Source organism: Varanus komodoensis, unplaced genomic scaffold (assembly GCF_004798865.1).
Source record: "Varanus komodoensis strain SLA01 unplaced genomic scaffold, ASM479886v1 scaffold60, whole genome shotgun sequence".
Taxonomy (NCBI): Eukaryota; Metazoa; Chordata; class Lepidosauria; order Squamata; family Varanidae; genus Varanus; species Varanus komodoensis.
The window spans coordinates 883,856-907,030 of record NW_025336223.1 but is presented as its reverse complement, the minus strand read 5'-3'; the positions used below and the strand labels follow the sequence as shown (position 1 = coordinate 907,030).

The window sequence follows — 23,175 nt, the reverse complement described above, 5'->3', positions numbered from 1 at the left end:
CTCTCTCTCTCTCTCTCTCTCTCTCTCTCTCTCTCTCTCTCTCTCATCAACACCAACATTAATTTTCACAGGACAAGGACAACTGCATAATCTGGAGAACAAGGATGGATATGGTGTTCCTTTTAACCTTTGCTAGATAAAAGCCAAGTCATCAAGAGAGTGGGTCCAATTCCCACTGAAGAAAGAAGTGTAAGCAAAGGCAGGTTGCTTACCTGTAACTGTCGTTCTTCGAGTGGTCATCTGTGCATTCACACATTATGGGTGCTGCACCTGTGCAGTGCCTGTTGCCAGGAAGATTTAAGAGCTTTAACAGTTTTTGGCAGGAACTTCACACCCTCCCCCACCCCGTAGTATAAATGGTCGGAGTGCCTGCCCTTTCCCCAGTCAGCTGAAGACCATTTGTTCACTCCCAGGCAGAGCTGGCCGGTATCAAACACGGTTTATAAGGGATAAAAAGTATAGAAATAAATACATGTGTGTGTGTGTGTACAAACACACACACACAGTCATATAGTATACCCAGTCACTGTCTTGGTTGTCTTGGTTGGCATCTATGCATTGTTGAATGTCAGTCTCCAATGATTTTGCCATCCGCGCGAGTAGCTCAGAGAAGTTACCCTGGGAGTCGCCCGGAGACCCAGGACCTTGGGTGGAGATAACAGCATCGAGAGAAATAGAGACTTTTTGGGAGTCCTTCGAATCCAAGTCGGATCCATAGGGTAGACTGGATGAGGACCCACCGGGAGCCATTGGTGGACGGGTGAGTGTCACAGCAGATGTCGATGGGGTGTCTTTCGACACCGAGTGAGGGGTTGAGGGATGAGGACACATTGGTGGAGGTGGGTAATAACCGTGTGGGGGGGTAATTATCCCATGGATAGGGTCGCTCCATACAGTCAGGGTCGAATTCTATGTAGGGTAGAGGAACCCAGTACTGCGATGGTTGTGGTGCAGAAGGCTGGGGTGGTAAGAGGGAGGATGGGCGTTGAGGCGCCCTTGAAGAGCCCTCCGGAGATTATTGCCGCACAGGGGTAGGAGTGGACGATCTTGCAGGCAGATGATCTGGTTCCAACTGGGAAGGAGATTCATGGATCTCTCCATCAGAAATCGAAGCTCTCGCCAAGGGATCGGAGCAGTCGGGACCTGGAGTGTAGCGAAGTTGTAATCTGCAGAAGTGCCAGTGGAGGTATCACCTACGTAATTGATTAGTGGCTCGGTGGCTCAGTCAGAACCAAAACTGGAATCGAAATCAGTGCAGCACTCGGTTCAGAGCAGGGCACTTTGTCACGCTTCTTGTGCCGACGCTTGGATTGTTGGGTTTGTCCTTTTTAGGATGGTTTGGTTTCAAGGATTCCTTGGACCCGAAATGCTTCCTCTTCTCCTTATGTTTGCGAGGAGGGGAATAAGAGGAATGCTTTCCATCTGTGCTGACAAAATCCCCTTCAGATGAGCAAGGGGGATGGATTTTGATGGTCCTGAAGCTGCGAAAGAGCTCGCATCAGCCAAGACCTGCTTTATGGTGACCAGTGCACAGCCCAGTCTCACGGTTTTTGTGAGCCTGCCTGATGAATGACTGGCAGTGGCTGCACTTGTCAGTCCTGTGCCCTTCTCTAAGGCAGAGAAAACACAGATTGTGAGGATCAGTGGGAGACAGTTTGACTCCACACGGGGAACACTTACAGAAGGCTGCCCGCTGTGCCATCAAGAAGAAGAGAGGAAGACAGCGAACAGAGATAGTTTGTTGGAGAAGTAAGGTCAATAGAGAAGTGTGTGCGTGTGTGTTTAATTATTATTCGGAGAGGGTAAAGGGAAGGGGGAAGAACACGAAATAAAGGTAGGGGTTCGGTAAGGGTGAACAATAGGATTTAGGATACATAGTGGAGTTTAAAGAGAAGGAAAAAGTTTAAGATTTCCAGGATTAACAATTGAAAAGATGAGAGACAAGTGAAGAAAAAGGCCCAAGGCACAGTGAAAGACGGTCACAAGCAGACTGGGGAAAGGGCGAGCACTCTGACCATTTATACTACTGCGGGGCGGGGGGCGTGAGGGCACAGAGTTCCCAGCAAAAACCATTAAGCTCTTAAATCTTCCCGGCAACAGGCACTGTGTAGGCGCAGCACCCATAATGTGTGATGCACGGAGACCATGATGAAGAACACTGCTTGCCAACTGGACAGGTTTTTGCTCTCATTACACACTGCTAACTCACACCGAGGGGAGGGTAACTCTGCTTTGCCGCCCTGTGCTAAGGTTCTCCAGTAAAGAAACCTGAAGCTGCTTCTTTGTGGGAGCTCACCTGACTTGAATGCTCCTCTATTCCACCTCTTACACCTCCTAGAAAAAGATAAACTGCCTTGCAGGAAACAAGGGTGGGATATATATAAATAAATAAAACAGATCAATCCAGATCCTTTGCACATGGTAGGCATGTCATCAGTGGAGCCAGCTGGAGCCAGGGGTCAGACGGGATGGCCAGGGAGGCCCCTTCTAACTCTGTTTCTATGTTTCTAATCTGGTCTTCTATACTTGTGGCCAGCATGTTGGGGAGCTGGCTAGCTTAGAAGTTTCTTTCCTGATCTCTTGTATGTGCAGGGAGTCACTACTCAGGGTATCATCCACAGCTATGACTGACTTTCCAGGATCACATGTCTCTTGTTAGTGCAAAATCATTCTGTTCAGAACAGGTACCAGATGCTTTAATTGTTGTCACCTATTGAGAAATATATAGCATTGCCCAATATTAGAAATGGAACAAGAGGACATATGAACTATGGGCTCTTATATAGAAAATAATGAATGTTTAAGGTACCTTGATGAAGTAGTTCATTCCAGCAACCACCTGTGTTTTGAACTCAACAGCATCGAAGACCTCAAAACGCTTGCCTTCTTTTTCTTCCACCTGTGGCTTCACCTTAGGGAACAGACGTGGGGGGGGGGAGTGGTTTGCTAGGCAATGTGCAAGATCTCCATTCTTTGGATTCTTAAAAACATGGTCAATATTTAAACCACAAATCTAGAAGTGAAACTTGCCAAAAGGATCATGTGATGTCAGTATTTCATCAGCTCCACTGCTTTCTAGCCTTTGTCTGAACCCACATTGTGGGGATTTTAGCAGATTTACCTTTAAAGCCCAGCATGTCCCAGGGCCAGAGTATCTAAAGGAATATCTCTTCCCCCATGTCCCTCCTCAGAACCTTAGGTCTTCTTCAGAGGCCCTCTTCCAGGTGCCTTGCCCAAAGGAAGCTACACCTCTAGATACAGTAGAGGGCCTTTCCAATTGTGGCACCCTGTTGATGAAATACCCTTCCCAAGGAGGTTCAGGGATGGCCTGTGTGGTTTCTGGCACCAAGCAAAGACCTTTCTTTTCTACCAGGCATTTTACAGACTTAATTCTAATTTTTTATGCCTGTTTCATCTATTTCTGTGCTGATGGTTTTGCACTGTATTTTATATTTGCAACTGTTTGTAATGGCATTTTAGAATTAACTGTCTGTATTCTACCCAGGCAAAGTTGGTTATTGGATGGATGAACATTTAATAATTTTATTAAAAAAGCACTGAGTTATCAAAATATACATGCCACAGGGGGGACCTGTCTTCTCTCCTATTCAATTTTAGAAAGCAATGTAGTGTATGCTGGCAGACCACTTTAAAAGATAAACTAACACCAATCCTCATGAAAGTGTTCTGCTTAACCTTTGATTTCTGTACTTAATTTGAAGTTCTATTTTTACTCTTTAAAACTTTAAACAGTAAAGGCCTAGAATGTTTGAAGAAATTCCTCCTCCCATATGTGCTTCCTAAACCTGTGAACTGAGAAAGACCCTACTACAGGACTCCCAAACCCAGCTGATTTTTAGTAGGTGGAAACTATGGACAGGTCCTTCCCCATGCAAATCCTGCCAGTTTGCTCCAAGTTTTAAAAACAAGTATTAATAATAAGTCCATTTAATGAAGTTTTTATTAGCTAGGCTGGCATTCCTAAGAATCGAGACAATAAGAAGAATGGTAAGGCACAGAAGCAAGACAAGTGATGCTGCCAGTTGCACATTCCAGCCCCAGCCCATGCGCAAGATCACCGACCACAGAAGAAAAAGAAACAGCCTAGCAAGGAACATCCTCACCCGCGTGGACAAAGCAATGCAGTGCAGAAGGAACACAGTCTCATTCAGCTGGACAAATGAATCACTATCATGAATCACCACCACATTTTTTCCCCCCATTCCTCCCTCCCAGCCCCTTTCCTTGTGACTTCTTTTTAGATCAGGAACTTGAGGGTAGGGCAGTTCTTATAGTTGCTCTTTGAGTCTTTGGACTGACCAGTGGGGATAATAAAAATGCTTTGAATTGATAAGCAAAACATTATTTGAAAAAGCAGCCACTAAAATTAGAGGAAAGTCACATTCTTCAATTAGGTACCACCTGAAGATTAGGTGTCACAACCAGAATATTATGCTATTTCATTTCCCCCTTCTATATATGATGGATGAGCTATCAAGTCAAAGGAGCTAGAAAATGTGCGAGTTGTACACTGCCTGTTCACCCAAGCCAGTTTGACAATTGTCCGAGGGCAGCAGAGATTGTCAGCAGAGTCTGAAAGCAAAGGATTGGGTCTGTTGGGTGAGTCACAGTCACATGCAACCTCAAGCTGCAGACAATTCCTTCTGTATCAGACAGTTCCTACCTTAAAGGCAAATGTCCAACTGAAAGAGGGGGGAAAGAGAGGAACTCACAACTGCCTTCAAACACATTTCATAGTAAGCCAGAAGGCCTCTTCCCATTCTCTTTCATTGACCAGATTGAAGTTGGTTGATAGTTCCCATTTCATATTCTTAGCTTGCACACAAATTCAAAGTAGCTGAATGAGCAGTCTGGGGGGGGGGGGCAAACCTCAAGTTTATATGCTCGTGCACCTCAAAATCATGACTGGTCTATTGCAATATATCATGCATCTTCATGACTAAGGTGTTCCCTTCCAAATGAAAACACTTGACAGTATTTTGAGCCAAAAAAAGTAGTGGGTTTTAAATACTGGGAATATTAGGGAGGATCATGAAAGCATCATGAAAGTGTGACTGCAGGATTTGGTCAAGGTGCATGCTCAGGAGGGTGCAGCTTGTGGTACTCAAAAGTTGTTGGGCAGCAACTCCCATTAGCCCTGCCCACCATAGCAAACAATGACGGAACATGGGAGTTACAGTCCGGCAACACAGGACCACAAATTGATCCTCTGCTTTTAGAAGCGCTAAGCCTGAGGGGTCCCGGAAGTATCTGGGCCAGGGCCTACTTTCTTTCGTCTTTGCTACAACAAAACTTGACGGCGGAATGTCCGCCGGGGAAAGGGGATGGCTGCTCCTCAGGGGAGCCTCGGTGGCCGTGAAACGAAGCGCTAACAGCGGTCTCATTTAGCCTACGGGCGAACCCACCGCTAGACAAGCCTCTCTCCGGACTGCGCCCCAGCCCAGCCCTCCGGTGGCCTTCGCCAACTGCAGCAGCGCTCGGCACCCTCCGTACCTCCTGGACGATTTGCTGCGTCTCTGCCGTGGCCGGCTTGGCGTCGCTGGTGCCGCCGCACTTCATGCTTGCTGGCAGGGTCGCGGAGAGCAGCAGCAGCAGCCACTACGGACAGTCGAGCGGAGCAGCAGGACACGAAAGCGAGGCTGCTGCGTCCCAGCCCGCCCGTTGCACGCAGCCGAGCGGGGCGGCCCCTCAAGGAGGCGGCGCGGAGTGACGCGGAAAAGCTTGAGCTCCCGCTGGGCGGTCTGGGCTTAGCGCCCAGCGCGGGTTGGGCGCGGTAGGCGCTGCTGAGGCCGACGCAGAGCCCCCGCCGGCCTTTTTCGCCGCCGCCTTCGACGCGGGCACACCCAACGCCAACGCGCTCCCGTCGGCAGGGCGAGGCGCTGCGGGCAGCGGCTTTGCTGCGTGGCCCACTGCTAATATTTCAGTCGACCTGTTTGTAATTTTTTAACTTGGCTGCCCACCGCAACAGAAATTAGAAAAAGTGAGGAAGTTGTCTCTTTTTTAGAAAAGTCTTTTTATTTATATTAAACGTTAAAGAGTGCGACCAATTAATGAAGTGCGGCAATGCATGTGAACTTAAAGGGTCTTGCTAGTGAGAGTTTAGATAGAATGATCTTGGCTGCATTCTGGTCTGTGTTGGGTAAGGCACATTTTTGCTAAAATGAGGACCAGTGTGGCAGAGTGGTTAGAATGCTGGACTGGGGCTTGGAAGGTCTGGGTTCAAGTCCTCACATGGCCATGAAACAGGACTTCAAAAACTTCCTCACAAGGTAAAATGGAGGAATAGGTGCATGTTTGCTCCACTGGATCTCTTGCAGGAAGAAAAAGGGTGGGATATAAATATTAAAAAATTGAAAATTGGCAGAAAACACATCAATAATCAATACATCTAATACATAAATAATTTAGGAAATTCATGTGATACCATATTACTGACAGAACAGCAACAAATTGAAAGTGCAAAAGCAGAATATTAACAAAAGAAAAATCATGACTCTAGAAGAGAAAAAAATTGAAGCTGATAGATTTTACATACCTTGACTCAGTCATCAATTCAACTGGAAACTGCAGTGATGAAATTTGAAGAAGAGTGAGGCTTGGAAGGGCTGCAGTGGAGGAACTAGAAAAGATAAGGGCAGGAATGTTTCACTGATAAAAATAGATAAAACAATAATAGCTAAAACCACAATTACATAATACAAAAAGTGCTATATAAAATGCAACAGAAGGATGAGCACAATAAAAAAATAAACTAGCAGCAAACCAGATAAATCATAATCTTAAATACTAAATAAAAAGTTCTTGATTTGGCAATGAAAGCAAAATAAAATGGTAAACGCTCCCATTTCTTCTCCCCCATTAGCACCTGTTCTGCCAGTTTCCGAAAGTCTTCTTCCAGTGAGCTGCCTCCTCAAATCGAGGAACATCCACCAATCACCACAACATTGCCCTCTTGGACCTACTCCTAATGTTTTTGATGCCTCCTCTTCCACAGAACTGGTACTTTGAACATCCTCCAACAAATTTCTGCTGTGCCGCCTCCTGATGCTGTTTCCCCAACTTTGTCTTCAGTTTTTGCTAATTCTTATTTCCATTCTTCATCTGTTAAGTTCCATTCATATAGCATATTTAAGCTTCAGTGAGAGAGTTGATTCTTTTATATTTCCATTGTGAAAAAACTCTCATATATAATGGAAATCCCCAACTTATCTTACTCTTTTTAAGATTATCTTGATTATATTCAAAGAATGCCTAAACACTAGTCTGATGACAAAGAACTTGATAGACTTGCTTCTTTAAATTTTAATTGTCTGTCTCATCTCAACTTTTTCATAAGCTTCACTTTCTTATATTAATTAGAAAATTTGATCAGTTTATCTCTGGGGAACATTCTAGATCCACGCTTGGGACCTGCCCTATGCATTCTTTCTATATCTTCATCTTCCCATCTCTTGTCTGGAAGTTTTCTAAACCAATCCAACACATCAGTTTTAAGATATCTCTCTTCTGCATAAGCTCATTCTGAAATTCCACATATTCAAATATTAGATTGGCTGCTCTTAACCTCCAACAAAACCAGCCTTTTTTCCAGTTCTGTTATTTTTATTTTTTTGGATTGATGATGGATCTCTGCCATGTTGACTTTGGCCAGCATTTCTGCCTGATTATTTTTAACAGACAAATTTGTGAACTGGTCCTCCAAATTTTTTTTTTTTTCAGTTTTCATTTGTGTTACAATCTAAGACCTGCCATCTCCTGTGTTATCTTCTGTTTCTCATGTTGCATTCTCCAGTCTTCCATATCTGAGTTTCAAGACCTTTCAAATGTTGGTTGACCTTTTCAGTCTCAGTTCTTTAATGCCTGTGTCAAGCATTTTTCTGTGGCCTTTCATCTCTGATTCCATCTCTGCCTTCCCTTGGAATCCCAATGTTTGGCCCTCCAATTCTGAAGATACAATCCTAGTTAGAGACAAATCTGAAGGCTTTCTATCCTTCCTTCTTGAATTTCTGTATGACATGAGCTTCCAGATCTAGATTAAGATGTATCTCCAAGCTTCTAGACCAGGTCTGGCATGACATTCAATCATTAAAGCTCATTTGATATTTCAAGCTTGTCGTTTGCTCATTCATCCAGCAGAGGGAGCAGTTTACACCATAGTCTTCTCTTTGCCGTTTTTATTTATATTGGCTCCAGCTCTACTCTAGACACAACAAACACCTTCCTTTGTTACCATACTCCTTTTGATCTATACAAGATCTTCATAACACATAATTTGGTTTTTTTTTAGTAAATTTTATTATTTTCTGCAAACTAAAAAAAAGAAACTAAAAAAAATCAGTCATCAGAACCATCAGACCTGCTGCGTCAGCCCCCCATTTTTTTATATAGCAATCCGTAAATATATTCAAATCTATGCATAGTCCCATTTCTCTAGCCAATGATAAAAACACATAATTTGTTGAATATACCTCTTTACAGTCTTAACTTTAGCACTCAGTTCAACGTAACCAAAGCTGTTGCAGAATTTTAATTCTTTTTAGCCTTTAAAACAAACTTCCAGGGCCCTTTCTCAAACCTTTTCCACACTGCTCCAACAAAAGACTGAGTTTATTTACAATGTAATTAACACTTACCATTATCTCTACTTAAAGCTGGAATGTTCCCCTTTGATTTACCCAAGAGCAGTAGAACAATGGAATCAATGGCCTTGGGAAGTTGTGAGCTTACCCCCACTGGAGGCATAGAAGAGGACAGTCATCTGGAACAGGATTAGGAGGGAGGGGCTGGTTGAAGGTGCTTTGTTCCATGTAAAACTTGCGAGGAAGCAAGCTCACCCAGAGGTCCTTTTATTTGTGGTTTACAGCTTCTGTCAGGGCCACGCTGCCCGAAGCGCCAAAGCCCTCTCCTCACCTGGGCCTTTCTTCGCCCCTGGTTCCAAGGCAAAGAGCGATGTCGCCTCTGGGGAGGTGGGGAGCTGCGAGTCTTGGGCGCAGCGTCTGCTCTTGCTGCGCTCGTCTGGTTGTCTGTTCATTGCGGCAAAACCAGCTGCTTCCAGCTTTCTCTCAAAGGCTGCTTTTGCCCGCCTCCTTGTCCTCCCCTCCTCTGCTTTCTTGTTCACTCTCCTCTTCTGCCCACCCCTCCTGCCTTTATTCTCCCTTCCCCAACGTAGCTGTCCCTGCCCCAGCCACCGATCCCATCCAGCTGTATGAACGTTCGGGCATCCCCGCAATCCCCACAAATGGAGTCCCCCGCCCGGTTCCTCTGAAGCAGATTCCCGGCCATGCCCGTCATCTCTGGCCACTCTCTGGTGGCTGCCATAGGAAGATGAGTGAGCCCCTGCACCTCCTGACACCATCTGAAAGGAATGGTTTAGGTTGATGTCCATCACTGAGCGAGGGGTTGGACCTGGTGGCCCTCTGGCCCCTTCCAAATCTACTGTGCTGTGATTCTAGCTCCTGATGGCAAACAACATCCGGTCTGCATTCTGCCACCTTTAGAACGTTGTGCTTCTGCATGTTGGAGCTGAACGCATTTGTACTTTGCAACATCCAGTTTCCTTTTATATTGTACTTTGGGGGCTCCCTCCTTGCCTTGTCCCCGTTGGTGGTGCATTTGCTGTGATAGCACCGCATATCCAGTTTTTCCATTAATGCAGTTTGAACTTTAACAGTTTTGTTTAGTTAGCATAAGTAGCATTACAAACAAAACTTTTTCTTTTGTCAGGTGGGCAGTTAGCAAAAGATAGCTGCCTTGCCTAGGTTTCAGATGCCTGGCAGTTCTGTGGAGCTTCAAGAATGATTAGTATAGATACTCACATAATGTTATTTATTCCCCACCCCAGTACTAAACAATACCAGGCAAAGTACAAAAGACAGTGATCTTATCTTAAAATGCTTAGTTAGGTTTACACCTTGATCAATCATGTTAAAAGCAAACTATTTTCAAAGTGCTGAAACCTAAAATGGTAGGTAGCTATCAGGTCTGCAGTAATCCGTTGGTATATGTGACTGCCTTGTTTTCACAGATTCAGGGCATATTCACCTTGTTTGGTTTCTTTTTCTTCTTGTGTCCTGAGTTTCTCTGTTCCATCCAAAGTACGATCCACATTGTCTTGGGGTTGCTGGTCGCTTTCTTTCCAGCTCCTCTGTATCCTGCAGAGTGAGGCGGTCAAGGCCATCACAAGGCGCCCTGGCCTGGGCCTGGGCCCTTAGGACTCTGTGAGCATGCCCATGCCATCGCTAGTCCCTTCAGGCCTGTGCCCATTGCTTGTAGCCAAATGACCGTGTCACCAGTGCCTTCCTTTCCCACTAGGCTGCAGATGCAGATGGTTAACCTGTCTTACTTTTGCAAGGCCCTTGCTTTTCCCCTCAGGCCAACTTTCACAGCTTTCCGGGTTTTGAGTTTATGTGCTTGGAGTCCAAGGAGGGATTGCTCAGGACAAGTTAATCTGATGTTAGAGCTTGTCAATTTTTCATGCAAAAAGTATGAAACAAAACAGAAAAGCCACTCTTCATTAAGCTTAGCTTTGTATGGGGTTGGGGGCAATTTCTAATACAGCCACACTATTAACATAACTGACATGCTAGCATAAATTAGCACAATGCAGATTAACTTCTTGCAGAAAACCCATGGTGGCAGCAAGCTCTATTGGTGATATGCTGCATATTTAGCACCTGTGGCCGCTCCAGAACCCTCCCTCCCCACCCAACAGTGATCTGGATGGGCTCAGAGGCTCTTACGTGTTAAAGTCCTTCGTCTTCCTCTTGACCTGCCTGGCTTTTGCCAGCTGGGCACAGGGCAGGCAGAGGGCTTTGGACTGAAAGCACCATCCACCGCTACCCTGCTCCTTTTCTACACACACATCTGCTTCCACTACAAAGCACAATGAACAAATTGCTGCCAGCTGACCTTCCCATCCTGGGCATAGTTAAATATATTCATTTGAATGGCAACCGTATGCTTCTCCACAAGACATTCTTGTCCAACAAGATGGGATTTCTTTCCTCTTTTTAAAGTTACATTTTATGGAGCTAGACTGCAGTAAAAAAAAATCTATGCAGCCTTAAATAGAAGACACATCTGGGCTCTGTGGTGATGAATGCAACTCATTATTTGTCCTCCTGGAATTAAGACATTCTGTGCTGGAGCAGAAAGACAACAAGGCTCAGTGATGCAGTTGTTAGCAGGGGTTACTAACGAGGAAGTCGGCCCTCAGTGACACAAGGTGGCATACGCTGGTGTGGAGCCCTGGAGTTTGGAGTGGGAACCTTACCCGAGGCACCTTAATTTTGCTTTCTAGAAGAATGGCTTGCCTTGTACTTCTCATCTATTCTTTGCTGCTCATGTTGTTTACCTGCCATGTTGGTAAGTGGCTAAATACAAGATTATTTTCTTTGCTTGACTTCTGCCAGTTAAATTACTCATATGGTGTTTAAGCAAGATGATAGTACATAAGGTTCCTGTATTCACTAGGATTTTAGCTGGTGGAATTGCGTTTTATTTTAAAGAGAGCTTAGTTGTAGTACTGTCAAAATTCTATGGATATCTTTCTAGTTGCAAGTGGTGATACTGGACAAGTCAGTATCACCACTGACTTTATTAATGTCTTTATTAAAACATTAATAAAGTCTAGCAACACAACAACTCTCTGAGGGCAAGTAATGTTGGTAATCTATGAAAGGTGCTTGGAGCAACCAAATGCTGGAATTATGCAAATAATATGAACAATCCAGCTGCACATAGACTATTCATTTGCAGCATTGTTTTGGTTTCCACAGCTTAGTGGGCCTTTGACACCCTACTGTGCACTCCTCTTTCCACATGTTTGGAAAACTAGCAGGGCCTGAGCTTCAGAAGTAGGAGGAGTTTAACAAAGTAACCCTAACACACTGTAAAGAGTAGAACTGTTAGATTGGGCAAGAGTTCAACAGCAGGGTTGGGGCAATCATGATAAAGCTTTGTATGCATATAGTATTTTTAGAAGGTTCACGGTGCTTCTGGTATGTTACACTTTGAAGCCCTTGCAACAAGCTTATAGGGTAGGCCAGTACTTACTCTGCCTATAAGGCGTTGGGCTTGAGGTGAAGGGAGGCATGGTCTGCCTAAGGCCATCTAGTAAGTTCAGGACAGATGTAAGCCTCAAACCGATGGCTTCCTGAAAGACTGAAAACTGCATTGCTGACCCGGCATTTGTTGGCTGTTCCATTACACAGGTGCAATAGATGAATTCAAGGTACGGCCATTTGACAATATTTCTCTGCCCTGCCACTTCTCCTTTGTGGATAGCACAGATGGTTTGACCTTCACCTGGGAAAGGGAAGATATTAAGGAAGAACATGAAGTAGAAGATAAAGACTTTTATAAGTATTTTGTTGGACTTCAGGATTTTTACCAGTTTTACCCAAAGGTGATATACAGTTTCAGCGAAAACAAGGAGCATGTAGAGGAGCGAAATGCACTCTATGAGGGAAGAGTCTGGGTAGATGAGGAGGAGATTCCCGAGGGCAGTCTGACACTCATGCTGGAGCAAGTTCAGTTTTCCGATGAGGCCATGTACATATGCAAGGCCAGCAACTCAAGGGGCAGGGGACAAAGGAAGATGAAACTTCTGGTGGAAGGTAGGTATGTTTGTAAACCCTCCAAAGTCGCACATATGAAACAGGCCCATGGTTGGTACGTCTAGTCTCATAAGAGTCAACATGGGGTGAGTCTCCTTTCCACATGGCTGAAGGTGCTTTCCTTCCGGCAGTACTCTGCCTCCACTGCAAGTGTCTGTCCTTCCTCCACAGAATGCTGTAAGAGTATGTATTTGTACTTCCTGATTTCTTTTGGTAAAGACCGAATACAACATTTAGTACAGTGCTCGGTCTCACACTAGGTATTAGGTATTTACTACAGATTTATTTATTTATTTATTTAAACATTTCTATGCCGCCCCATTGATTTACTACAACTCAGAGTTGGCACTGTTGAGAAGTGAAGCAAGAGCAACACTAGCAGCATTTTTTTTTAAAAAAAATTATGTCTAAAAAAACCTTGAAAACCAAGTCAGGGTAAAGAACAAGTGAAGCAGTGGAGTCAGGTGCCGTCAGACCAAATTAAACAGTTGTGAAAAGAGACCTGGATGCATTTTGAAGAAATTTTCATGAGCTTTTGCTTGAAAAAACATTTTGCTGGGGAAAAGACTTCTTTTTCTGAAGAAATATTTGCAAATAACAGTAGAAGAAAAGAGACAGCAGAGGGGATGAGTAAGGATTAGGCACAATTAGGGTTAAAGACACAGTCACAAGATTGGCAACTTACAAAAAGCCCAGTGTTAATATAAACACAAGCCAGAAGGACTAAAGTATATAGAAACATAGAAACAGAGTGAGTCAGAAGGGACTTCCTGGGCCATCTAGTCTGACACCTCGCTCCAGCCTGCTCCGCTCATGACATGCCTACCATGTGCAGTTTTGAGTTTTGTAGAAATGACACACAGCCAATTATATAAATTGTTATCATTTCCCTCTCTCCTACCCAGTATGTTTTCTTATTTTTTTTTTCTCCTTCAGGAACTCAAGATACTTCTTGGAAATCAAGAATATATGGCTGGGTGTATTTGGCTGACAAAACCATTCTATCATCTTCTGTAAATTATTAATACTAAGTAAAATGTAGCATACCAATTTTTAGAACCTCTGCTGCATGCTTCAAAAACCCAAGAGCGGTTATTACCATGTTTTAATTAGGTTGCCACTAATTGCTTTGTTTTTCACCCATTACAATTAGATGCTGAAGAGCCACAGGTGCAGTTCAGCACAGTCAACGATACACTTGTTGCAAAGTGCATCTCAGCAGGCTGGTATCACATGCCAAAAGTAACCTGGCGTAACCGCAAGGAAGAAGATATCTCCAGCTACGCCACCACAGAGATCCTGGAAGAGAAGCGTGATGGGTCTCATAGGGTGGTGTCCATCTTGAACTACCCTGTCTTGCTCCATGAGATCTACAGATGTCACATTGAAGAAGATGATGTGCTCAACAGACCTGTTCGATCTATTCATAAAGTTCCAAGTTAGTGATCTATCATGTCAAATCCTCACTGAGCCAGGTGCAGCACATCCTCCTTTATTCAAGGAGGACATGCCTCTTTACTTTATACTCTCTTGAGAACAAATTACACCTTAAACCCTCTTGGCCAAATAGAATATGATGCAGGCCATCTGTAGTCCTAGTGGGTTCCATACTGAAGCAAGTTTAATCAGCTTGCTAGAAATTGCCTTCCTGAACTGCAGGGAATGGTTTCTTTCCAAATGCTACAAATACGTTCGATTCTATCTTTTAAACTCTATAGCAGCTTCAAATTTCTTACTTGTAGCACACTCTTCCTTTGAGATTCAGGAGACCTGAAGTGAATGATGCTTGTATATTTGGGTTTGGACTCAGTGAGTGTTTAAACTGTACACAAAATGCATTTAATGACAATTATTTATAAAAATGCCAGCTTCAGTTCTTGGCTTTCTAGAGTAGAACACCTTTGTCCTCAAGAGGGGTACCATGCATGCTTGAGATGCTGGACAGACAAGACAGTAAATCTCTGTCTGCTACAAGGTCAGGGTAGGGTTTACATGCATGCTGTGAATTTTGATACTGCTTCTCTAGCAGCAAGCTCGGCACAGACAGGCCAGACCAAGAGGCAGAGGCCTTCTTCAAATTACCTCAGCCTCCCCAGTGTGGGAAAAAGGCAAGTTGCGTGCCTGTAACTGCCCTTTCTTAAGCAGTTATCTGTGCAGTCACACATTTGGGCCTGCATGAAGCCTGGGCCCAATTCAGAGGGCTTACATTAACAGATAAAGCCCTAAAAAGCTTGGGGCCGGGATATCCAAAGGAGTGCCTGTCTCCATGTATCCTTACCAGACCACAAAGGTCTTCAATGGAGGCCCTTCTTCATGAGCCACCCCCTAATGAGGTAAAAGGGGAAATGGCAAGGAGAAGGGCTTTTCCCCCTATTGCACCCCACTTGTGGAACGTCCATCCCAAGGAGATGTATTTGGCACCCTCATTACTTGCATTCCATCACCAGGTTAAGACTTTTTATGTAATATTTGTTTTCAATAGTTGCTTATTTCATTATGCCATTATTGCTATTTTTTGCTTTTATGTTCTCCTCTCTGGTATATTAAGTTATGTCATTTGGATTTTATGTTGCGTATTGGTTTTACAGTTTTAACTCTATTTCTGATCTTATGATTTTATGATGATTGTTTTCTTTCTTTCTGTGAGCCACCCGGAAAGACTTCAGGCTATGGGGCGGCATACAAGTGTAACAAATAAGAAATGCATTAATTAATTAATTAATTAATTAATTAATTAAAAGACAGTTGGAGTCTGGATGCAGCACCACCTAGTCTCTGTGGAAGACTAGGTATGGAGGACCTACCCAAAGAGCATCTATCTCACTGGAATGGCAGGCTGAAGTGACTGCCACCAGCAAAGGCCAGTAAGGGAAGAATTTTCCGTGCCGTGAGATTCAGGGTGTGTATGTTTGGGTGCAATACTTTCCTGGAACTCAGAAGATTAGGTCCTGTTTTGACAGTTGCTGAAGGAAGACTTGGTTGGGCATCCATAGCAGTTCGGTGAATCTCAGCTGTCTAGGTTGCCATGGTGCTATGATGATCCAGTCTGTTCCATCCCAACAAACCTTTGCTAGCACTCTCATTATGAGAGGAAAGAGGGGAAATAGGTAGGACACTGTCCCTTACTACCTCAGGAGGAAAATGTCTCCTTGAGAGTCCCTGCCTACTCCCACCAGAGAGAAATGGGGGCATCATACCACATTGTCCCAAGTGGCAAAAAGATCAACCTGGGGTGGTGAAGAAAGCTCTTGTGGCTTTTCAAACTTTCCTCTCACCACCATACCCAGGTCATCACAGACAATACCACAGTGGTCTTCTTTCTCAACAGAGAAGCATCTGGTCTATACTTCTGGCCCATTTACCCATCCGTATATAGGACTCATATGTCAACAATGGCATCATCCTTGCCACCACTTTGAGTCTCATGAATAGCAACTCAACACAGATGCATTTCATGAAGACCCTTGGGGCTATGTACAGGCCACATGGCAAAACAAAAAACTGAGAAGCCACCCGCCCAATCCCAAGGAAATGTCTGTGCAAGTCCACTATGGAAATGAGGAAGGATGCATCCCTTAAATCAATCAAGGCAAACCATCTCCTTCATGCAGCAAGGGTAGAATGTTTTGCATTGTGACCACACGGAATTTCTTTGGTGAGATGGAGTTAATCACTCTGAGATCAAGGACTGGTTGGAGTCCTCCATCCCAGTAAATTATCTGGAGCAGAATCCAACTTGAAGATGAAAAGGGGAGATCTGCTCTAGAGCACCCTTCTGAAACATTGAATCTACCTCCATAATCAAGGCTGTAGATGTGATTGTATTCTTTACAATACTGAGAGGCAGGAGGGCGTGAAACTTGATCCTGTATCCCTGTTCCACAACAGATAGGACCCAGGTATCTGATGCTGTTGTTTCCCATGCAGGGAGGGAGGAAGAGGTGTTGGTCAAAGAGCAGTGTATGGGAAGCAGGGACAGCCCAAGGAGATAGTCACGGCTGCCATCTCTCAGTGTCTGAGCATCTGTGCCCTTGGTGGTACCTGCTAGAACCATCCCTGTGCTATTGAGAGGAGTGGTCAACTTGGCTCCGAGGTGTAATATAGAGCTGGCTAGATCAGAACCACTTACATGGTCTTGACGGCAGTTCTTGGTTGAGTCCCATCCTCCTCACTGTTGTCTTTCAAACTAAACCCATTCACTCACTGGTCTTCACATTAAAGAGCTCCTACCCATCAAATGGCACATCTTTGATTTGGGAGCAGGCTTTCTGTGACAGACTGGCTGAGCATAGCCAGGTGTGCCTCCATAATGCTGCTGCTTTGAGCATTGCCTTTGTGCTGCAGTCCACCTGGTGGTGTTGATTTGCTGATGGGAAAGATACATTGCTTTTGCTTGTATCTTGCTTTAGCCTGGTACTTTGCCGCCCAGTGTCCCACACCAGTGCCTCCTCATCAGTTCCTGGTGGTGGACTCCCCGGTCTACTGGCACCGAATGTTCACAGCATGAGTGCTTCTGGGCTAACTCCACAATGACAAATTTTGAATGGTGGTGCTGGAATAGGAAAGTAGCCCTTTCCCTGCATCCTGTACATGTTCTCCAAATGCTTTAAAGTTGGAGTCATGGATGCGTTCCAGAACTGTTGCACTGTCAACAGCAGAGTGGAAAGAAATAGAATCACGACTGGTATGGAGTTCTTTATATGGACTGCATTGAAGACTGGGTCCTTCACTCTCTGCTGTTGCATGTCCAATCTGGAAGACTAGGACATTTTGAGGATTTGGTTGGAGAAGTGGCCCAGGTCATCCAATGGTGAGGTCAGATCTTGGTTTCCCACAGCTGTATTTGGGCAGGAGATAGACAGGGCTACACTTGTAGGATCAGAAGTCTAAGTCAGAAGGGCAGTCTTAATGTAAGATGGAAGAGATGGTGATCACGGTCTGGAATGTATCAGTGGAGGTAAATTCATTGTTTTAGAAGGGTGCTATAGAGGATGATCAGTGCAGGGGCATGGTGGATATAGAAGCACAGTCCAGAGGTCCCTTGAAGATCCTTGAAGAAGAGGTCCAAGAAGCTGATTTCTGTGCTATTGGTGATAAAAGTAGAGGCATTCAGATGGAAGGAACTCCAGTGTTGTGCTCCCAATTCCTGAAGTGGGGCTCAGGATGGAAGGATAGTCCCAAGGATCGCAGGTGTCGTCTCAGTCTAGAGGATATCTCCATGGGTCATAGTATCCTCAGTACAGCGGTGAGATGGCTCATTTCAAACATCTGTCCCAGTCTCAGAGGGGAGAGCAGGAGTGGTCTCTATGAAACTTGGTTGCAAGATGGGCAGGATCCAATGAGCTTGAAGATATGGTGCCCAAGAGGTGTGAAAACAAGGCTTTGGAAGGCAGGTGAGCTAGTGATTGAAACGTATTTTGGATCTTGTCCTTCAACACTGAAGTTGCCAATACTGGGTCCAGCCTCGGTAGTGAAGGTTGGATACTGGGATGTTCTGTGCTTACAATTCCTGCCAAATTGAATCTGAAGGATGACCTTTGGAATGCCCATCAATTTTGCCAGCTCGGTCATTTTAACCAACTTAATGGCCTTGGATAGCTTCACAGACCGTCCAGGTGTTGGTGGTGTGGTCTGGCCCATGGTTAGATCTGTAACCAAGGCAGGCACATATGGAACCTTTGAGGTAGACAGGCATTCCTTCTCTACTGGTTTACAGGAATCTGCTGCTTGGAGTAACTTGCTTCATAACTCTGCTCTTAGGTAGCCTGCCCTGTACCTTTGGGCCTGTTTGGTGAAGGAATGCAGGAGTTGATCTGACCTCCAAACAGAACAGGCAAAGAGAGTGCCCTTTGGTTCAAAGGAGTTTGCTCCCACAGTGGATACATTTTCTAAAGGGGACCTTGAGTTACGAAGAAAGAGTAGGAAATACAAGTTGAAAGAAGAAGGATTGAGACTTAGAAGTTCTTAGGGAAAATGAAGATGTTTGTTAAGAGGAGAAGGATAAAGTGGCTTAGTGTGTTGAATTAGGAAACAAGAATTGGGTTGCAGAAAAGTCAGGAAAAAACCCACAAAGAATTGCAAAGGAAAGAACTTCCTGAGGCACCTTATTTATTTACTTAAAACTTTTATACACTGTTTGATTAGTGACAGCTCTTAGAATGGTGAACAATTTAAACAATCTAAAAACATAATATATATACAGCATATCACAAGGCAGTTAACTTCATGGTGGCACATCAAACAATGAATACAATAAATAGTAATCTCTCATAATACTAGAATAAATCCAAATCACAAAATACCAATGACAGATAGATAAAGCCAGTGTACAATCCAATAGTTTATCATTATAAAATTATTAAATAATAAAATGCTGGGAAAATAAAGTTTTTATTTTCACCAAAATATTTAAAAGTTGGTGTCAGGCATACCTCCCAGGGGAACTGGTTCCATAAATGTGGTGCCACAGCCGAGAAGGCCCTGCCTTTCCTGGCCACATTCCTTCTCTCTTTTAGATGTGACTCCTGCAAAAGGACCCCCATAGAGGTCCAGGTAGGTATATATGGGAAGAGACTCTTTTAGACATCCAGTCCCTAAGCCATTCAGGGCTTTATACATTAATGTAAAACACCTTGAAGTGGGCCTGGATTTCAGTTCATAACCAGTGTAGCTGATAATGCATAGGGCTCACATAGAAACATAGCGAGTCAGAAGGAGCCTCCCAGGCCATCTAGTCTGACCCCCGGCTCCAGCCGGCTCCGTTCATGACATGCCCATTCCATACCCTCGAGGTCCTGTCAGGAAGTGCCTCCTGGCATCTAAATGGAACCTTGGTTCTCTGCACTTTGCTTCATTGGAGCGTGTCCTGCCTTCCTCTGCAGGGGAGAACCTCCGTGTGACATCCCCTCACATACCTGTATGTCGCCAACATATCCCCTCTGAGTCTCCTCTTCTCCAGCCTGAAGAGACCCAGTTCCCTCAGTCTTGCCTCATATGGCATCCCCTGCAAATCGGCCACCAACCTTGTGGCCCTACGCTGCACTGACTCTAACCTGGCTATATCCTTCCTGTAATGAGGGACCCAAAACTGAGCACAATACTCCAGTTGCGCATGCACCAGAGTTATATAGGGTGGCAATAATACCTCTCTCGATCTAGAAGCCACACTTCTGGCTATGCAACCAAGGGTGGCATTCGCCCTCTTGACCAACGCATCACATTGCTGACTCATGCTTAGCCTGCAGTCAACCAGCACCCCAAGGTCCCTTTCACAAGTGCTGCTCTCCAGCCACTTGTCCCCTAACCTGTACTTATGACACCTATTCCTATGCCCCAAGTGCAAGACCTTACACTTATCCACATTGAACGCCATCCTGTTGTCTCCTGCCCACTTCCATGGTCTGGAGTACCTGCTCCTCAGTTTTAGTATCGTCTCGAATTTGATCAGCCGACTGTTGACCCCTTCTTCCATGTCATTTATTAAAAGATTAAACAGGATTGGCCCCAGGACAGGGCCCTGGGGGACCCTGCTTGTCACTGGCCGCCATCCCGATGATTCCCCACTAATGGTTACCCTCTGCTTTCGGTCAGTCAACCATGTCCTAATCCATCAGACAGTGCTTTGGTGTATCCCAAAACTCCTCAGTTTCTCAACCAGGATATCATGGGGCACTTCGTCAAAGGCCTTGCTGAAATCCAGGTAAACCACATCCGTGTTGTGTGGCTGCCAGCCTCCCTTCCCTATCTAGCATCACTAGCTCTCTATTATGAGCCTTTCCATTGTTTTTCCTGCAATGGACGTAAGGCTAACTGGTCTGTAATTCCCCATGTCCCTTCTACTACCCTTTTTGAAAATTGGGACCACTGATGCCACCCTCCAGTCCTCTGGAACTTCACCCATTCTCCATGAGGCCTCAAAAATGGAGGTCAGTGGGCGTGAGAGAACCCCTGCCAACTCTCTAAGTACTCTCGGGTGTAACCCATCAGGGACAGGCGCCTTTGTAATGTCCGATGCTCTGAGGAGCCCCTCGACTTCTTGGGGGGGGTGACTCTAATCTGTGCCCCTAAATCCCTGGCCTCATCTAATCTCCTATGCGGATCTTCCCCGTCCTGCTTTGGGGAGAACACAGAGGCAAAGTAGTCATTTAGCAGAATTTTTGTACATGTTTGTACCTGCCCCTCCCTGTCAACGGAGAACCAACTGAAGTTTTTTTCAAGGGCAAAAAAGGTGGTCAAAGAGCTGAGGGAATGGGTGGGAACTCCACCAATTATATCAGATGCCAAGGGTGAGGTAGAGGTTCCTGCCAAAACTTTCTCAGCTGTTAAAACTTCCCAACAAGTTTCATGCAGGCAGAGTCCATATGTGTGATACACAGAGATCATGAAGTACTTTTTGTTTACACTTTCTCAAGGAAGAAATGTACATGTTCAGAAACACACTCATATATATTGTCAAGTTAATGGGGACACCACACAGTTCTCCAGGGGTGAAGAACTAGAGGGCTATTTCTGGCAACATCCCCATGTACCAGTTATTAAGAAGTTGTAGATGATTTGTTTAAAACTTTTCTATACTTTCCCATACTTAGATGTCTTGGGACGGTTTACAATGAATTAATCCTAAAAATAGAAATAAAAATAACAGTTGTCCAGCATCCAATGTTAAAATATAAACCCACTAACTAAAAAAAGTTAACAATTAAAATACTGGGAGAATAAAAAGGTTTTCGCCTGACACCAAAGGGAAAGCATTGGCACCAGGTGGACCTCTCTGGCGATTGTGGTCCACAGTCGAGGCGTCACCGCAGAGAAGGCCCTCCTCTGGGTAGTCACCCTCTTGATCTTTTTCAAGGACAGCTCCTGAAGAAGGGCCTCTGACTCAGATCTCAAGGGGTGGTTCGGCACACAGGGGAGAAGGCACTCTTTCAGGTATCCAGGACCCAGATTAGCAGCAGTGGTTTCTTTTATTTTCTCTTGGATTCAGGAAATGTTCTCCAGGTGCACTTCTTCCGATTCCCACCATCGCTGACCACTAGCTTAGCTGACTGGGGCTATGAGTTTGGTAACATCTGGAGGGCCACAGGTTCCCTAGTCCACATATAATAAATCAAAGTTTTAATTATATCCATACATTGCTGTCATTTTGTTTGATGCAGACTCATCTCTCAGTCCAGAGAACAGACAGTAGGACACCCTATGCAGCTGTCTGTGGAGTAAGTAGCAGGCCGCAGTAGGCTTCAAAACTCCAAAAAATCCTATTTTTCAGACTGCAGTCAATGGCAGTTAAGTGAAACCATGGTAACTTGAAACAGCAGATGCAGGGGCTTTACTGTACACTTAAAATTTACTGAATTTAATACAGTATACCTTCTGGTAAAAATGGTTAGGATTTAACCTTTACATTGGTATCTCATGGTTTTAATGAATGTGCATACACATTATCTTGTGTTACAGCCTTCTTCTATAATTAACTGGTGTATGTTTCTCCAAATGCAGAATTTAAGAAAACGTAGATCTCCTTCTCCTATTATTATAATTATTAGCAACAATTTAAAAATTTTATTTCCCCCCCTCAAAAAAACCCCCCAATGTCTCAGTGGCCTCATAAGACAGACTAGAAGAGCGCACAATATTGCTGACTTCCTTTTATCCATTTTAGCTCAGGCCGAGAGGCACCTTCCCACAGCCCTGCGAACAAATATATTAGATTATGCTTGAAAATAGTCATGTGGCTGCTAAGCTGTAGTAAGAATCTTCTGTGTGGGCCCGACAGGGAAGCACTAGGACGTTCCATTAGCATCCAAGTTTGCTCTACTGGGTCAGGGTCTGGTAATATACATTTGTGCTATCTAATACCTTTACTGGGCTTGTATGAAAGATTGTACTCCATTTAATCTTTTCTTTTTTCAGAGAGGAAATACCATAATATGTATAATAACTATTAGGATTGCCAAGTCATCTGTGAAGAGAAACCCTTACTCCTTTCATCACATGAAGTCTTCAGTTTCGCATGGTACTGGGATGCAGCAGAAAGAAGAGACAATTAGTCTAGACAATAGGATAGTAGAAACCTCTGTGATGAGATATTGTTTCATGCTTCTCCTATTTGATGCTTGAATTAAATACTGCCAAAATCAACCGTGTTTGCATTGTGCTGTATTTCAAGGTACCAAAATAACTTGCAAACCCTTGAATAAAGTCAACTGAATTAAACCTGAGCAGTCTACTGTGGTCCATTTGATACACACTCTTAGCAGGTATCTTCACCCACATGTATAATCTTGCACATGCCGTTTGTGGAATCAGGCCAGTGTTTCATGTTCCACATTCATTTGCGAGCTCATATAACACTATTTATTAAGAGCCCTTCTGCCTCTTCAGTGAAGCACAGTGTGTATATCAACCTCCATTCTGTAAAGTCAATGGTTATGATTCATCCCATTTTCAGTACTTAGCTGAGTTTTGTCCTGGGGCTTGTTTACCTATAAGCTTATATATGCCTCTTCACGCAACTGACCTGGTGTGGCAGTAAGTGGAG

At 44.4% G+C, this 23,175-nt stretch overlaps 2 protein-coding genes across 2 annotated transcripts in view; one reads left to right on the top strand and one right to left on the bottom strand.

Moving 5' to 3' along the window:
• CSTA (cystatin A) overlaps window positions 1-5,698 on the bottom strand; it is a 6,480-nt gene extending 782 nt beyond the window's left edge. Inside the window, exons 1-2 of the mRNA XM_044449651.1 lie at window positions 5,515-5,698; window positions 2,810-2,911 (exon numbers count right to left, since the gene is read on the bottom strand). Coding sequence (XP_044305586.1) covers window positions 2,810-2,911; window positions 5,515-5,580 — 168 coding nt within the window. The 5' untranslated portion in view covers window positions 5,581-5,698. The remainder of the gene's footprint in view (window positions 1-2,809; window positions 2,912-5,514) is intronic.
• A 5,345-nt stretch (window positions 5,699-11,043) lies between these two features.
• LOC123033185 (butyrophilin subfamily 2 member A2-like) lies at window positions 11,044-22,845 on the top strand. The gene is made up of 4 exons (XM_044449649.1): window positions 11,044-11,385; window positions 12,234-12,638; window positions 13,792-14,076; window positions 22,548-22,845. Exons 1-4 carry the CDS (start codon window positions 11,325-11,327, stop codon window positions 22,580-22,582), a joined length of 786 nt encoding a protein of 261 aa, XP_044305584.1. The 5' UTR covers window positions 11,044-11,324; the 3' UTR covers window positions 22,583-22,845.
• The last annotated feature ends 330 nt before the right edge of the window (window positions 22,846-23,175 follow it).

Coding starts and splice junctions, on each gene's coding strand:
- LOC123033185 (XM_044449649.1), top strand. CDS start 11,325: ATGGCTTGCCTTGTACTTCTCATCTATTCTTTGCTGCTCATGTTGTTT. Junction 11,386..12,233: donor GTTGTTTACCTGCCATGTTG/GTAAGTGGCTAA, acceptor TCCATTACACAG/GTGCAATAGATGAATTCAAG. Junction 12,639..13,791: donor GATGAAACTTCTGGTGGAAG/GTAGGTATGTTT, acceptor CATTACAATTAG/ATGCTGAAGAGCCACAGGTG.